Source organism: Echiichthys vipera (assembly GCF_963691815.1).
Source record: "Echiichthys vipera genome assembly, chromosome: 11".
Classification (NCBI taxonomy): domain Eukaryota; kingdom Metazoa; phylum Chordata; class Actinopteri; order Perciformes; family Trachinidae; genus Echiichthys; species Echiichthys vipera.
Window position 1 is genome coordinate 18,681,893 of NC_139836.1, and position 15,448 is coordinate 18,697,340.

General features: G+C 40.1%; 2 protein-coding genes across 3 annotated transcripts; both read right to left on the bottom strand.

The window, feature by feature from the left end:
• Positions 1 to 1,318: 1,318 nt before the first annotated feature.
• On the bottom strand, positions 1,319 to 10,064 carry scdb (stearoyl-CoA desaturase b). Of its 2 annotated transcripts, none has more exons than XM_083923031.1 (6): positions 9,831 to 10,064; positions 8,016 to 8,286; positions 7,038 to 7,168; positions 6,339 to 6,544; positions 4,996 to 5,228; positions 1,319 to 2,924 (listed from the first exon to the last, which is right to left on the bottom strand). In XM_083923031.1, exons 2-6 carry the CDS (start codon positions 8,248 to 8,250, stop codon positions 2,725 to 2,727), a joined length of 1,005 nt encoding a protein of 334 aa, XP_083779157.1. In that variant the 5' UTR covers positions 8,251 to 8,286; positions 9,831 to 10,064; the 3' UTR covers positions 1,319 to 2,724. The 2 variants fall into 2 exon arrangements, with proteins under 2 accessions (XP_083779157.1, XP_083779158.1); XM_083923032.1 differs by lacking the exon at positions 9,831 to 10,064 and adding an exon at positions 9,699 to 9,760.
• A 2,315-nt stretch (positions 10,065 to 12,379) lies between these two features.
• On the bottom strand, positions 12,380 to 14,393 carry trmt2b (tRNA methyltransferase 2 homolog B; the record flags this gene model as incomplete). The annotated part of the gene is made up of 2 exons (XM_083923267.1): positions 12,380 to 13,003; positions 13,527 to 14,393. 2 exons carry the CDS (start codon positions 14,391 to 14,393, stop codon positions 12,380 to 12,382), a joined length of 1,491 nt encoding a protein of 496 aa, XP_083779393.1.
• Between the last annotated feature and the right edge of the window lie 1,055 nt (positions 14,394 to 15,448).

The window sequence follows — 15,448 nt, forward strand, 5'->3', positions numbered from 1 at the left end:
GGGGTGGATGCACTCTGTATCAGACTGCAGCCTTTTCTGTTGGCCAACCCCACTAATTGCAACAAGTAAGCTCACATGTGTGGGTTTTACACAGAGGCAGAGCAGATGGGGGTCTTTAAAGTCATTCACCAGCAGAGGGAGCAACTTCACAGATCCTTTAAATGGTTGAAAGATGTGTTGATAGGAAATTGTCTTTTGTTTCTCATCTATCTTTAAGCAAATCAGGCTGTTGCGGTCTACACCAAGTCCGTCCTCCAGGAATGTTCAAACAATATCTGCAGCCGTTTTAAATATGTACGGTGATGTCACAAGTGCAGTGATCTCACCAGTGTCACACGTGGGTGAGGCAAGAGTCATGCATGAACAGCAGAGGACGATCCCCATCAGTACAGGCATGTCGACAGGACACAAAGTAGCACAACATGTCCAACAACAGGAGCAGCAAGATGAAGATAAAAAGAACATTCTGAGATTATTAACCCTTGTTGGACCAACGCATGGGATCAGTAAAAGCATGTTGTGTCAGACACAACTGTAAGTAAAGATCATGAAGTTTCCAAAAATGTCAAATACCATATGTCACTATACACTTTGGGATACAATGTGTATTAAATAATACCCAATGAGAAAGCATTCACATGATGAATTTATTTACAGCTATCCAAGAGCGTATTATGAGACAGTAGGCACAGCTTGCAAAAGGCTCCACCACTTAGGAGCAACACGCAGACTTAATAGTTGTTAGGCTCTGTGGTCATTATGCATATTTTTGTAGTTGTTTTTTTAACTGTGGTTGTCCCCCCCTCTTTGGGGTCATTGTGTGTCTTTATGGTTGTTTTGCCTCTTTTCATATTCCTTGTAAGTATCTTTATGTCTCTTTGTTGTCGCTTCATTTCCCATCTCTTTTGTAGTTGATATTGTATCTTTGAGTGACATTTTGCAGGTGTACGCCTGACAAGTGTAGGCCTGTGCCCGGTATGCCCATTCAATAATCCATCCGTGTACTGCTTTTGGGACATTTCACATATGAAATATATTTTCCATGGGACCAAATTGTAGGTCACAGTGCATAGTTTGTCAGCATATGATTCAGTTATGATACATTTTTCAATCTAATACCCAAGCCCCACATTTGTGTAATTTTGACAGGGACTTCTGTTTGATTCTTTACTGCAAACATCGCATAGCACTTTGTTGCTTTTAAATAGCTATTTTAAGTGAAGTTCACATACCAACTTTAATGATAGTTCATTATCAGCAGTGGTTGTTATTGTAATATCCATTAGCCACTGATAGAGAGTAACAAAAATACGATCATATTTGTTTTATTCAGTATACAAATAAGGAGTATTACAGAATTCAAACAAAAACATCAAAACATATTTTGTAACAAGTAGAAAATCTGGTTTATTTACGGTACATACAGGGGGCAAAAACGTTCTTTGAAAAAAATGTGCCGTTTTTTAAGGCATTTCAAACTTTGAGAAGTTAACACTGTAAAAAAAGTGTTGATCTGAGAGTGTGACAAATATTACAACAGTATCGTGAATGATATAAGTTTGGATCTTGTTTCAGAGCAATGTATTTGTTTGGTTACACAAAAGTTAAATCAAAGTAAGCCTCTTTTAGGATTTGTTGAAATGGTCCCACTTTTTCACTATAACATTTTTTTTTTTTGGAACAGAATAGACACCAAACAACTGTGATTGGACAGAAATTTAAGCCCCAATTTATCTCCATAACTTGCACTTTTTTTTTTTTTTTTTTAAATCAGGTGTGCAACCCTCATAAGGCATTTTGGCAAAAGTCCTGACACTTTTTAATATCGCACAGCACAAAAGGTAAATGCACCTCCTACTCATGCCTCATTGGCCTTATCTGAGGGACAGAAAGACCCTATCTGAGTATATTTCAAATGGATACAAAATAAATGCAAATAATTATCTCTTTTCAGATTAAGAGAAGTCTGGTTGTATGTTTCAGTCTGTCACTGCTCAACCAGAGGTGTACACTGCTTTACACCAGGGAGCTTGATCCTCATTAAGAATTCCTGTTGTACAGTTGGGAGACAGTTGTGAAAGTATCCCAAAGTATAACACAAACTGTATTTACCCAGGGTTAGTCCTGTATGATAAATGGGCACAGTTCAGCGTTCACTGTCTCGGTGTTGGCCGTTAACACAGCAGCTTATGGTATAGTAAGACGAGCTTACCGGGAAAAAAACAAAAACAAAAACCTTAGCTTAAAACAGACAATAATCCAGATGAAACGCCACTACCTGTGAAATGAGACTAAGTAGTACTGACAGAAGTTAGAGCGGGAGGCCCTCAATATTGCCTGGAGAGAAACTCCCTGTTAAGAGTTTCAATAAAGCTTTCAAAGTGCCAAAGACTATTAATAAATAGCTCATTAACAAATAAGATATACAGTAAATTATTCAGTAATAACTGCTATAACGCACTGCTCACACAGACTTGTTTGGTTGTCCTACTGCTGCCAAAAGCGACTTTAATCCCATTCAGCCTTTTTCATTCTCTTTGTGCACGTTTCATAAATTAAGGTGAAAAAGCTGTGCTTACACATGTGGAGGTTTAACTTATAATAAGAAGAATGGTAATCACCGTCCTCCCCCCACCACTGAAATGCTGCAATACCTGTTGCTACGTTATGTCTTGGTTCGACACATCGGTATCAGTCGCAGAGTTTGTAGCTACGTGGTGTGACTCAGCCACTTTTGTTGCTGCCATCACCCGTTCGCTGGATGCGAGCGAGGATAGCTTCCTTCGATACACTCTTGAGGTCCTTGGCCAAACCCAGGAAGCACATGGAGTCTATAAAGGCAGTGGTGATATTGAGCTTGCAGCCAAACTCACTGGTTGCGTAGTCGAAGGGGAACGTGTGATGGTAGTTATGGAAGCCTTCGCCTGCAAACCCAAAAGAATGAGTGTTAGGCTGAATTTCAACAAAGTATTTACTTGTATGAAGATATGAATGCAACAATTATTAAACAACTTTATTTATATAGAACTTATCAAAAAACGTAGCAAGTGCTTTACAAAGACATAAAAACAGGAGAAAATTGCCAGATACATAACAAATAAAAGTATAGCTGATACAGTAATAATGACAAGCAAGGTATGAACTACTGAAACAACACAAAACTAGTAAAGTAAAACTGAAGAAAGGAATTGAAAAAGTTGATTTTTAAGAGAGATTTGAAGGAAGAAACAGAGCTAGCGTGCCTGATCTCCTCTATGGGCTGTGGCTGTGGGCAGCATGTGACTGATAATGTGATTTGTGGAGAGAGTGAACTAGGGACTCTTTATAAGGCTGACTGTCATGTAGCTACCAAATACCAAGCCATCAGATTTGCTAAAGTAGTCTTTGTAAATCATTAGGAAACCGTTTGGTCGTCACGGGTGTGCCCGCAGCCTTAGGAGATGCGACACCTACGAATCCCGTGGGGCAGTTGAAATGAAGACATAAACAAAGGTCTGCACACTGAAGCTTCTTTAAGTTCAGACTCCAGAAGTCTGAAGATCACTGGCTCCAAATGTCACTTGTGGAGGTGCCATTAAATTGCACTTAAGGGAGCTAGAGCCACAGGGAGCTTTATTTATGTTTTCAATGCTGTCTTCCATTGGTCCAGCACCTACTTTATACACTATTAGGATGTGTGTGCTCAACTATGCATTTCAGTAGAACAACAGTCAACAGGCTTAAAATGATGTAGCTCACACAGGTACATATGGATATTACTTCATTTACTTACAATATGTTTACTACAGCTGCTCTTGATTCTAATCTTAACATCTAATATGTTCCTAAGAACATATTAGATGTTCAGAACAAGTGAGTAACATGGAAAAACTAATCAAAAGGTGTGACTTTTTTTTTTAAAGAGGAAGGTGAAAATTGACTTTGGAACTTAATTGTTTCCAATGCATTTTCCCATTTGCTAGAAAGCATTGAGTTAGGTGTGGTTCAACAAAAAGCACTCTTGCTTTAAATTTGGTAGATAATTGGGGAAAGGAATGCATGGAAATACAGCTGAAAGAAGAAAAGTCTGCCAGAATTGTACATTCTTGTGCAATCACTAATTAGCTTGTGAATTGAATGCTGTTTCGCAGCTAACAATACTCGTGTTGTTCGCGTGGTTGCAGCCACCACAAATAAAGTCTTGACTTGTGGGAAACAATGACACTGAAAATAACCTCAGTGACTCTAAAAGGAATGACTCAATATACAGCACAAAATCTCATCCACCACCTCTTAAGTTCAAAGCAGGGGTGTACGATATTGACAAAATAAATATCCCAATATTTTGGGGGGATTTTGCCGCTAACGATAATTGCCAATAATTTGCATCCCTCAGAAATGTGTTTGTAAAAGCATCAAGGGCTCATTGTACTGGCTTGTACTAGTTAAAGATAATATTGACAAAATCAACTTGTTCAAGAAAAACAGGTCTTATTAACGTAAAACAGAGTCACACAGACAAAACCCTGACAAAACCACCCAAATATTTTGGCTGAAAACAGTCTAATCTTGAAACACCAGCAGCAGTCTGTCCTTGATCATGCGATGAATGTGTGGCCTCTCAAAAAGGCGTATTTTGATTGTTTTTTGCAAAACGAGGGACATACTCGATATTGGGATTTCCCAAGTCGTTAAAACAACAATTTCAATACTATCGTAGACAATATATATTGCACACACCTAGTTCAAAGCTATAACTGGTACAGAACAAAATACACATCATCCAGTGAATTAACACACTGTTCCACAACAGATGTCAGACTGAACCAGCTTTGAGACAATCGCACTGTGGACGACTTGACAAGACAAGCTTTCAAGTGATGAAAAGGTATTTGAAATATCCCTCAGGCGCATATAGACAATAAATTGCTCAAAAAAATGATGATGTAGTCACAAAACAGTGTAAGCACACTACTGCAGGACAAATAGTGAATGATGCACATGCCGTTTCCTTACCTATGGCACTGAAAGCAACCAGGGGGTTTTCCCTCGGGTTGATGGTCTTGTCATAAGGCCTGTTGCCCCATATGTGAGCAGCGCTGTTGACCAGCCAGGTGGCATTGAGCACCACGGCGTACCTCAGGAGTCCAGGGACGAAGTACGCCACGGACAAGGATTCACCCCAGAAGTACCATGGCACCAACATGGGCATCAAGAAGCAAAGGAGCAACACAGAGAGCTTGTAGTGCCTGAAATAAAAGAACAAACTGTATCTCACACAGGTCCGTTTTTAATTGAATTAATCTAATCTAAGGCTACATGAAATAAAACCAATTTCGAAATAGTCTTTTAGATAAAACTGACACTGAACAATTTTTTGTCTAATCGCACAATTCATATAATGCATTATCTGATCCCACAGTACACTCTACATGAAAGACATGAGATTGCTTGGCACTCCCATTTAAACAATTTGATTGCTAAGGATAAAGGGTCCCATAAAAGGTCACATGTAATCCTATGAGAGCAATCATAAACATATTATCATGATTAACCCCCTTTGCCTGAGAGCAGACGTGACCACAAGAGAAGATATGTTGACAGTGGACGCAACAGGGGCAATCTGTGATTCGATCCCTGGTCCAAAAAGCATCCCTTATCAGTAGATCACAGATATCAAGTGTTGTCTAGTCAATATGACCCAGACTATAACATCCTTTACAGCTCGGGCCAGAGGGGAAATTACTTGTAATAAGAAGACAATAAAACATACCCTGCAAATACATGTATATGCATCTATTCTGCATTAGCGATACATATTCAGTGGCTAACCCTTTGGTTAGCAAAGGTATGAAGGACAAGGGAATTGGTTAGTTGCTAGTGTTGTGCATTTGACACCTGGTGGTGCAGGTTCATGGTCTATGTTAGACAAATACTCAGTTGTGACATGATGAGGAATGATCTTTTTGATCTTTCGTTTCCATATCATCAACCACAAATTAGTTGCAACGTTTATAAATGTTTAAAGGGATGTCCACATGAATAGGTTGGCAGTTCTGCACACAAGATTGTATCATCAGCATTTTGGTATTCAGGTCATCATTTTAGCAGATGAGTTCAAGAATGACCTGTCATAATCCAGGTGGCATTTTGTTCCCCCCAAAAAAACATATTTTCTAATAAAAAAATAGCTTCACAGGAGACGAGATGAAAGAAAAATGAAGTTTTGATTACACAGGGACTCTCATTATGGCCGACTAGGATCTGTTCAGTCTGCATCTTTGAGCTTCTTTTCAGAGAGACACATTCGACTAGAACAACACTAAACCCTTAAACAACTCTAAGTAATGTTTGCTCACCGTCTCTGAAACATAACCACTTTGTCTGCCTTCAGGTCGGTCAGCTCCAGTTTTTTGCCCTTTTCAATGACGTCAGGATGTTTGCGAACCATCAGCCAACCGATGTGGGCGAAAAAGAACCCCCGGGTGGCATTGTGGGGGTCTGCGTCCGTTTCTGAGAACTTGTGGTGGACACGGTGGTCCCTCGCCCACTCGTATACGTCATTCTGCTCATAAAGAGACGGGCAGAGATAATAAAAAAAAAAGATTAGTTGAGGCACACAGATACGGATGGGTGTTTTAGATCATCAGATTAAGGTCAGAGATAACATTAAATGCATAATATTACTGAAATCATACACAATTATTTGAAAGCCATACCATAGCCCCTTTATTCTTGGTAGTAAATGCAGTTGAATAAATAAAAAGTAAATGTGATGAGTATTAAGCATTAACATAGGTATTCTCTGTTTTTATTGTCCAATCAAAATTGATTAAATCATATCTACTGCTTCTCCCTCATTAAAGAGCTTCAAGTTTTCCACGACACACAATCCTGTTCACATATTCATGTGTTAACTTCTGCAGATGAATGTGAAAACCACCTTTTAGTGTCAAACTCGCACACATTGTTTGTACTGCTGCAACAACCGTATTTCCTCCCTCGAGAACAACAAAGGTGGAACTCTAATCTAATATTTACATTTCATCCTGTTTTACCTGAAAGGCCATGGAGTTGGCGAGAGCGAGGAAGACTCGCAGGGGAGTAGAGGCCTTATAGGATCTGTGGCTCCATAATCTGTGTGCACCGGCGGTCACACCGAGAGCACTGATGAGGTAGCACACTGCAGCTGGAAGAAAGAGAGGTGGAAAGGACAGATATCTTAGGGGAAACTGTCACAGATACACTGAAATTAATTTTACACCCGTGAGAGGGCAGAGTCACTGGGACACCGTGTTCTTTCCATTACACCCTGGCCTCTTTGTTCAGAGAAAAAGTCATCTATGTGGGGAGATGGGACAGTGGGAGCGGGCAGGTCTGCCCTCACACTTTTGTTGTTCTAAAACTGCTGAATGTGTTTCTATGTGAAGCCTAGACAAGACTTCACAGGATTTGAGACCCGGGGGCTTCTGACTGGCAAAGAGCATTCTGTTGTGGTGCCACACAGCTCACAATGGGATGTCTATGGGAATGGTGATTGTGCTTTGTCTACCCCGGTGAAATAATATGCAGCTCAGCATTGCAAAGAGAGGGGAAAATTATGCGGTGCCAGAGTGGAAACAAAGTTGAGACTGTTCAGGAATTTGAGTCATGCCTCAATAGTCTACAGGGTATAAATTATAATTATTCACCTAACAGTTTGTCTATTCTCACTGAAATTCAGAGATTGCTAATATGGTACATACGATGCATTTTGACAAACCCAAATGGTTTGCAATCAGCCACAGGGTTGAGCTCTGGAAATAATTTCATTCAACTAGATTAGGATGGGTGTGTACAATGAAAATTGCAAGGCCAGAGTGACTCATTCTCCACGATTCCCATAGGGGATCATCCCTCAGGCTGTATGTATTGTAGTTAGCAATGGTCACACAACATCAGCACATTCTGTTCTCTACTGTGGCCTTTACGGGGAGAAAAGAAAAACACACAAAATGCTGCACAGCTACGCTTGCTACAGTGTGGCAAATACTTACTCCATGCAAGAGTTGGGACCGATGCGGAAGGAAGGAGAACCAGTCCATAAAGTGCACCGACATGTAGGAAGGACATCAGTATGATATTTCTCCACACCAGTATTCTCGGCGGTTTGGGACCCTCTTTCTCTTTATAGCTGTCGTCGAAAACATCCTCCACCGTCGACGTTTCTGCCATTGCACCTCTGATCTGTTGCTTGTCGGCGTTGTGATTCCTGGTTTCCGTTTCAGTCATCTTGGTGAAAGGGGTGGGGGGTCTTCTGTAACAACACTGCGTAGCAAGGGAAAGAGAGAGAGAGAGGGAGATGTTGCTCAGTTGCGCGCACGGCGGGATGGAGATACAAGAGAGGGAAATACGGTGGCTCGCTGTGTCCACGCAGCAGTGTGCGCTTTTCTCCAGCAGCGCGCCTGATTTGAGGTCGAAAAGTGGTTTAAAGCGTGCCAATCTGGTTCACACAATCTGAGTGCTGTGTGTTGGTGTTTGGTGTGCTGCTGCAGCTCCACTGGTGTCTGGTTCTCATCCGGTTTGTAACGGTATCGTATGTTGTACTGTCCGCCGTATGACGCCCCCATTCATGATTATGACACGGCGCCAGCATGTGCGGTAAACGTCGACTCGTCACCCCCTTTCCTACCGCTCTTCTCCGGTCGTGTCGGTTTATGTCGACGCTTCTTTAACCTTCACATGAAAGTAGGATGTCGCCCCTCTTCCACACTACTAAGTTGCCACCCAGCCGTTTATGAATGACTTGAAAGCACGGTTACATTAAGCACGGCACCCAAAAGGTAACTTCCCCTAATGCTTTTTTTTTCTTTATTTAAATTCAATTTATACAGAAAGTGTCAAACAGGAACATATAACACAACACAAGAGCTTTTTCACATTAAAAAAAAACAATGATTATAAAAATAAAATAATTAAACATCGTCATGTCAATAGATGTATGTACTAATCTCTAATAAAATATCATTGAATGCAAGGGGGTATGTCAAATGTATTGTCATAGTTGTCTATAAATGTATTTTTTTGTTTTTGACTAAGGCGAGGGGTTTATAAAGTGAATTGAATTCCATTAAAAGAAAATGAGAAAAGGTTGGTTTGGAGGCTGAAGTATTTGCTTGTGAATAACATATTTACCAAATAAAATGGGAAAAAAACTCAATAATGAAGACGCTTGTTCTTATTTTCATAACATGTGACGTCTAAACCTTGTAACGTTGGCTGGGTTGATAGTCACTGCACTATTTTTTTTAAATCATCATTAAACATGTATTAACACAAAATTGGATACACTTCAAATTAATTTGATGTTCCACTTTAAAGGACCTTGATTTTCTCTTTTTTTACAACTTTATTTTCAAATTATTCAAACACAGACAATAATAGAAAACTTCGGAATCATATCTTTTTTAAAGAAAAATATATTTATATTATCTTTAATATATTTCTATAAAGTCTGATATTTACGTATAAGGCACTCATTTTTCTTTCAATGAACGCAACACAAGTTAACACAACACTTCAAGATAACCGCTTCCTGTGACGTCAGCCAAGTAACCATCGCCGATTGGTTGAACGGTAAACTTACCCCGGATGGTGTGCAAAGTTTTAGCTGTAATACGCTACATTGGGCTATGTGTCATGTTGAAGTTGTAATGAACAAATACATTAAAAGTTCCTACGCAAGACGTCACAGCGGGAAGATGTTAGAAGCAGGGGGCGACACCACAAGTCAAACAGCACTAATATAGTTTGCATGATAAAAAAAATAAATAATAAATGTCCATTCAAATCAAACTGCGTTGCCTACTCACCGTGTGTTCTCCTCTTCTCCGCTCCGGAGGAATATACCAAAGCTGCAGGGGTGATCCGGGCTTGCAAGTTAAGATGGAAAAAGTGCGTAAGGTTACCACTGGTGGTGGTTGATCCCCGCTCACTAAAGTCCTCTGCCCCTCTCTTCTCCTCCTTTAAAGCAAATGGGCGATGAGGAAATTGATGCCAGATGCTCTGAATAATCTATTGGCTGTTTGCGCAGCTTACGTTAACCACCCTCCGTTTTCATCATCATCATCATCAGAAAAGCCTTATCGTTGTTATGCAGCCACAGCCCATTGCCCTCGAGATCTTAACGTGACTAATCTGATGAAAGATTGCAAGAGATTGTACACACACGGGTCAGCTCATCCGCCCCGCCATGATGTCATACAGCAGTCTGTGGCATGTGGCCATCGAGACATTCGTCTGCGCCCTTTGGACCCACTGTCACTCTTCTCCAAGCCACAACTAGCACTGCGATGTCCTGCAAGTCTCAGTTGAGAATTTCAGAACAAATCTACTCTGACATTGTGAACTGTGGCCAAAATATCACAACTTTTGCTAAATAAAGTACATTTTCCCCAGAAGAATACTTAAAAAAAGATTTCTCCCCAAAATTTCAATATTTGTGGAAACAATCCAATGGAGGAAAAGTCAGTCAAAAGAAATAGGCAGAAGGACGTTTGTGTGAAACTTGTGCATCAAAGACGCGATGTAAAATATGGGAATAATGAGCACATCTATTATACTCAGTCTGGAAATATTGTGAGGGTAAAAAGGTTCATTTCCAAGTTTTCTGCTAGCCTTGCATGAGCAGCATCATCCCATTTTTTCACCCAAGGGATCAAAGAACATCCTTTCTAAAAAAAAAAATTTCCAAGGCCGCCTTGTCGCAATGTGTGAGCTCACCTAAACGATAATAACCCCTCAGGATCAACACTGAGAGGTCAACTCATAATGTACACTCATGTTATTGACCTTTAGTAAACTGGAGTGTATGTTTCTTAGAAGGATGCTCTGAAGAAGTTGTAATGGCTCCATCTGCTGCACAAATACAGTTACCGCAGGACAGACGAATAGAGGCACAACAAAAGGAAGTGGAAACAATAATATTAATATCTAAAACAATATGATGAGATCCAATGTGATGGCCCTGCAGTGAATGTTAACTTCATGAGGCCTGTAATGGATCAGCACTGTGTAATAGACCAGTGTTTCTAAAATGGGGGTACACAAAGTCCTAGAGGTACTATGAGTGCTGCAGGGACTATGCAATGTTTTTATTTTTTATGTTAATTTACAAATCATATCAACCATTCATGATTTCTAAAATAATAATCGTATAAGATTACTAATAATAATAACGAAAAATGTAAATGTAAGTTCAATCAACCACAATTTATATTCAATATTCCCATTTTCGATGCAATCGTTAATTGCCGCAACAAACGCAATCACGTTCACGCCGACGTTTGTTCACTGTGAGCAGGAAGCCAGTTATTATATTGGATGACAGACAAATAAAAAAAGGAAATGGATTTGTGGTTTTAACGGAGCAGCAATACAGCAGAAAACACTCAATTGTACACGCAACTTATCAGAAAGACACTGTTCAATTCAACTAAAATGCTTTCTAAGTGTTATTGCAAGATGACAAAAACATTGTATGTCTTTAGTGTCTGATTCTAAACATTTGTTATGTTACATTTAAGGCAAGTTTATTATGTAACACCATTCAACAAGTGCTTTACACAGAACATTAAAAGCATCGGAAATAAACACAACATGATATTTGAATTTGAATTGACATTCAGATGAAATAGTTTTAAAAGAAATCAAATTTAAGTGTTTTTCAGTGACAAAGTTGTTGTTCAGTAAATCAGACACTCATGGTGCACTGCTGTATTGTAAGTCTTTAGGCATTTTGTGAAAAAAATAATTCAAAGGAGGTACATTATTTAAAAAGAAAAAGTTTGATAGACACTGACCTGAGTCTAAGATCCCCCTCCATAGTAAAACACAGTCTGTCAAGACCAGAAGAACTATGAACCATGAACTAAAAAGATAAATAAAGGTGTACGTTGTTTAAATGAACAGTAGTGCTGATAAGTGATTCTGCAGAAAGTCAATGGGCAGCCACATTTGCTGGCCTCAACTTCTCAAATGTGAGGATTTACCACTTTTCTCTGTTCTATATCATTGTAAAAAGGAAAATATGAGTTGTGGACTGCTTGGTGGACTCTACAAGCAACTTGAAAGCATCCCCTTGAACTGTATTTTTGGATATTTTATACACCAAATGATGAATTAAATGAAGGCTTTACAGATTAACAGGTTATCAAAAACATGTTATGTTGCAGCCCTAACATAAAGTCCTGCAAGGAGGTCTAATCAATCAATTAAGTGAAAACACCTGTGCGGGTGAACCATGTGTAAGACATGCCATCGTTTAGCATACAGTAAATCGTTCTATGAATGCCCATTTCAATTTGTAAAGTAACTAGAGTTGTTAAAGGGTTGAATCCCACCGCTAAACAAAAAACATCTGCTACCTCTCAAAAAGCAGCACCACTTCACAATGAGCGGTATGCGGGAACATGTCCACAGGCACGGCCAGAGTTGGTGAAAACGCCTCTCCTGTGAGTTTCTTCTGTGGGTCAGGAGCACAACAAAGCTCCCTGAAGTTCCTCATTGCCTCCCCATCCGGTTTACAGGAAACATAGACCAGCCTGCGGATAGCCGGTTGGTTTCGTAAAGCTCGGACCACTTTGTAGTGAAGGCCCGCTCGAGCAGGGTTCACCACAGCCGCCACAAGGCCTGCATCTGCGGAGCTCAACTGAGTCATAAGGCCAGGAAGCACCACCTCTGCCTTCCCAGGGATAAACTCACAGTTGAGTACATTATTGAACGCTGCGTTATGTTTAGCATCTTCCACTGCTTGTTCTATGAGCTCTATACCAATAATTCTGTCCACACTGGGAGATATAGTAATGCCGATGGCACCAGTCCCACAGCACACATCGAGGAGAGTACCACCAACTTTTATTCTTCCTCCACCTTCTTCGAGGTTTGGGACGCACAGGTGTCTCACTTTGCTATACAGCACCTCAGCAGCTGCCTGGTTCACCTGGAAAAAGGCATCGGCAGAGATGCGGAATTTATAGCCCAACACCTGTGTATGACAAAACAACAGCTATTAAAAAACAAACATGATGCATTACTCAAATTACATCACAAATGACACAAATTGGTATTCACAGGGAGTTGAAAGATGGGGATAGTCTAACAGAAAATGGGATCAGATTGCAGTATGGGAACTATAGGATCCAGCATTTCTGGAACTTGAGCCGTATTTGCGAAAACAATTCAATCTGTGCTGCAACAATTTTGACAATTCTTTTTTTGTTTTTAATCTGTCTCTTGCAAATCCCCCAACTTTATGGAAGTCTGATATTGAGTCACTGTTGTACTCTGGTGCAGTGTTGTTTTCACTGCTGATAATCGTCTGATTTTGGGAAACGTTTTCTTCCAGTCTCCTTCTCTAGGATCATGTCACAAAATGCAACTATCAAATCACTATCTTCAAACCACATCATTACATTGAGACACAACATTATAAAGTTGCAGTGGTTTGCTGTGTGCTAGGTGAAGTCCCTTACTCATATCTGTGTTTTTGCCCTGATGGTGTATATTACCTCCTCATATATGTGTGGCTGACCCTGCAGGAGCTGGTAGGGGGATTCCTCATGAGTGCAGCGAGTCATGGTGGTCTCCTGGAAAAACAGTGAGTCCAGCTGACAAACTGATCCAGGCCCCCGCCAGAAGTAATCCACCAGGTCAGCCTTATGGACTGCCACCTCTTCAGGGGTGAGCTTCTGTGGATGAAAGTACACTATAGCCATGGTGCGGCCCTCTGCATTGGTCCTCACTGTGACCTCTCTCCAGTGACCTCCAGCGTGGAACAGCAGGCAGGGCTCCAGGGGAGAAAGGCGGATGAAGTCTTGATAACATCTGGCCACTAGTTTGTGCCTCTCTGGCATGTTGAGTAGGTGGTCTCCACTGACACAGACAATGTTCCCCTTCCTCCCCGTGCCCAGGTAAAATCCAACCGTCTTTGGGTTTCCATCCACTCCTCTGTTGACAGAAAACGTAGACTTGTTGCGGTAGCCATCCCTGACTGGTGATGGCAGTATAGGCAAGACAGGGAAGCTGAGTTTACTTCTGACAGGTGATGAGGATTGTGATTGTAAGTCACCTGAAATGTGCCTGGAGAGCTGAGACAGTATACTTTCCTGATGCTTTTGCTTGAGTTCAAGTTGTTCATCATAACTCAGCCTCCACAGAGGGGTGACAGCATCAGCCAGCCTCTCCTCCCAAGACAGCTGATCAGTCCAGGGAGGATTCTTTTGACTTTTTCTCCACTGTGTATTTGATGTTGTTTTCCTCTGGCCGTCTAAAATACTGTCCTCAGTAGAAAACAACCGACAGCTTTGCCTCAAAGTGTACTGAATATTGCGTCTGACGGATATGACTGACCTGCTGCCTATAGCTGCCAAAACCATGTTGACTTTCACAGGAGCAACGTCAGCTGTTAGGGCTGAAGGTGCTGCAGGTGTCAGCTGTTGTCACCAAGACGACCAGTGCAGCTAAGTATATAAAACGAACACCATTGATTATAAATAACAGAGCTTAACAATGTATTTTCTACGGTGAGTTAATGAAGTGCATGCTGGCGAAGCTTTTCTTTTTTCTTTTCTAGTTTTTTGGCGTTACAAACAACTTTTTGGCGCATTACCGCCACCAACTGGCCTGGAGTGTGGATCAAATAACTTGCTACCTTATATTAACAAAATTAATTTGATATATTTAATAGAAATACATAGAAAAATAAAAAAAAACAATCATAATAATAATAACATATATATAGTATGTCCAAGAAATAAGTTACTCTGAGCGAATGCAATATAATTTGATAGCACTTACTTGAATTATCTTATAAAATATCCATTGAATCAAATTGTGCATTTTCTTTTCTGAATCATTCACTCGTCTGTCTTCTTTCTTGCTCTCACCTCTCACAGTTCATAATAACCTACTCCATTGTCTCGTTTGTTCCCCACAGTATTCACATCTGCCTGGATTATGCTTGCCTATTTTATTTTTTTTAAGTGTGCTGTTCAAACCACTGTGTTCAAATATGATTCTTGAAATTACTGTCAAGTGTTTTCTATTTTTTTCCTGCACATCTCCTTTCTCACACTTTCCTTTGGACTCTGTATTTTTTCCAAAATCTTTTTAATCTTACGTCTGTTTATTTATTATTTTTATTTTTTAAACATTATCATCAAATATAAGGAACAATTGTAAAAGGAACAAAAAGAATAAGCGAAAGAAATCCCAAGACATACTGTATAATGGTAGACAAGTTCACTGAATGTCATTTGAATATAATTCAATAGCTGATAAACATTTTTTGTTGGATTCAACATACAATATTAAAAAATAATGGGAATGAAGGAGTTGCCCTTGACATTTTGACTTTATGTATATGGAAATGTCCTATTAATATGAAGAGATGAATTATGTTAAATGTATTATTGTGAGAGAAGGAGCCAAA

Bases quoted from the DNA above. Each gene is read 5' to 3' on its own strand.
- scdb (XM_083923031.1), bottom strand. From the start codon at position 8,250: ATGACTGAAACGGAAACCAGGAATCACAACGCCGACAAGCAACAGATC. The intron at 5,229-6,338 runs GTGAGCAAACAT...CTTTTATTTCAG, and splicing joins GTGGTTATGTTTCAGAGACG to GCACTACAAGCTCTCTGTGT. The intron at 2,925-4,995 runs GTAAGGAAACGG...TTGGGTTTGCAG, and splicing joins GGTTGCTTTCAGTGCCATAG to GCGAAGGCTTCCATAACTAC.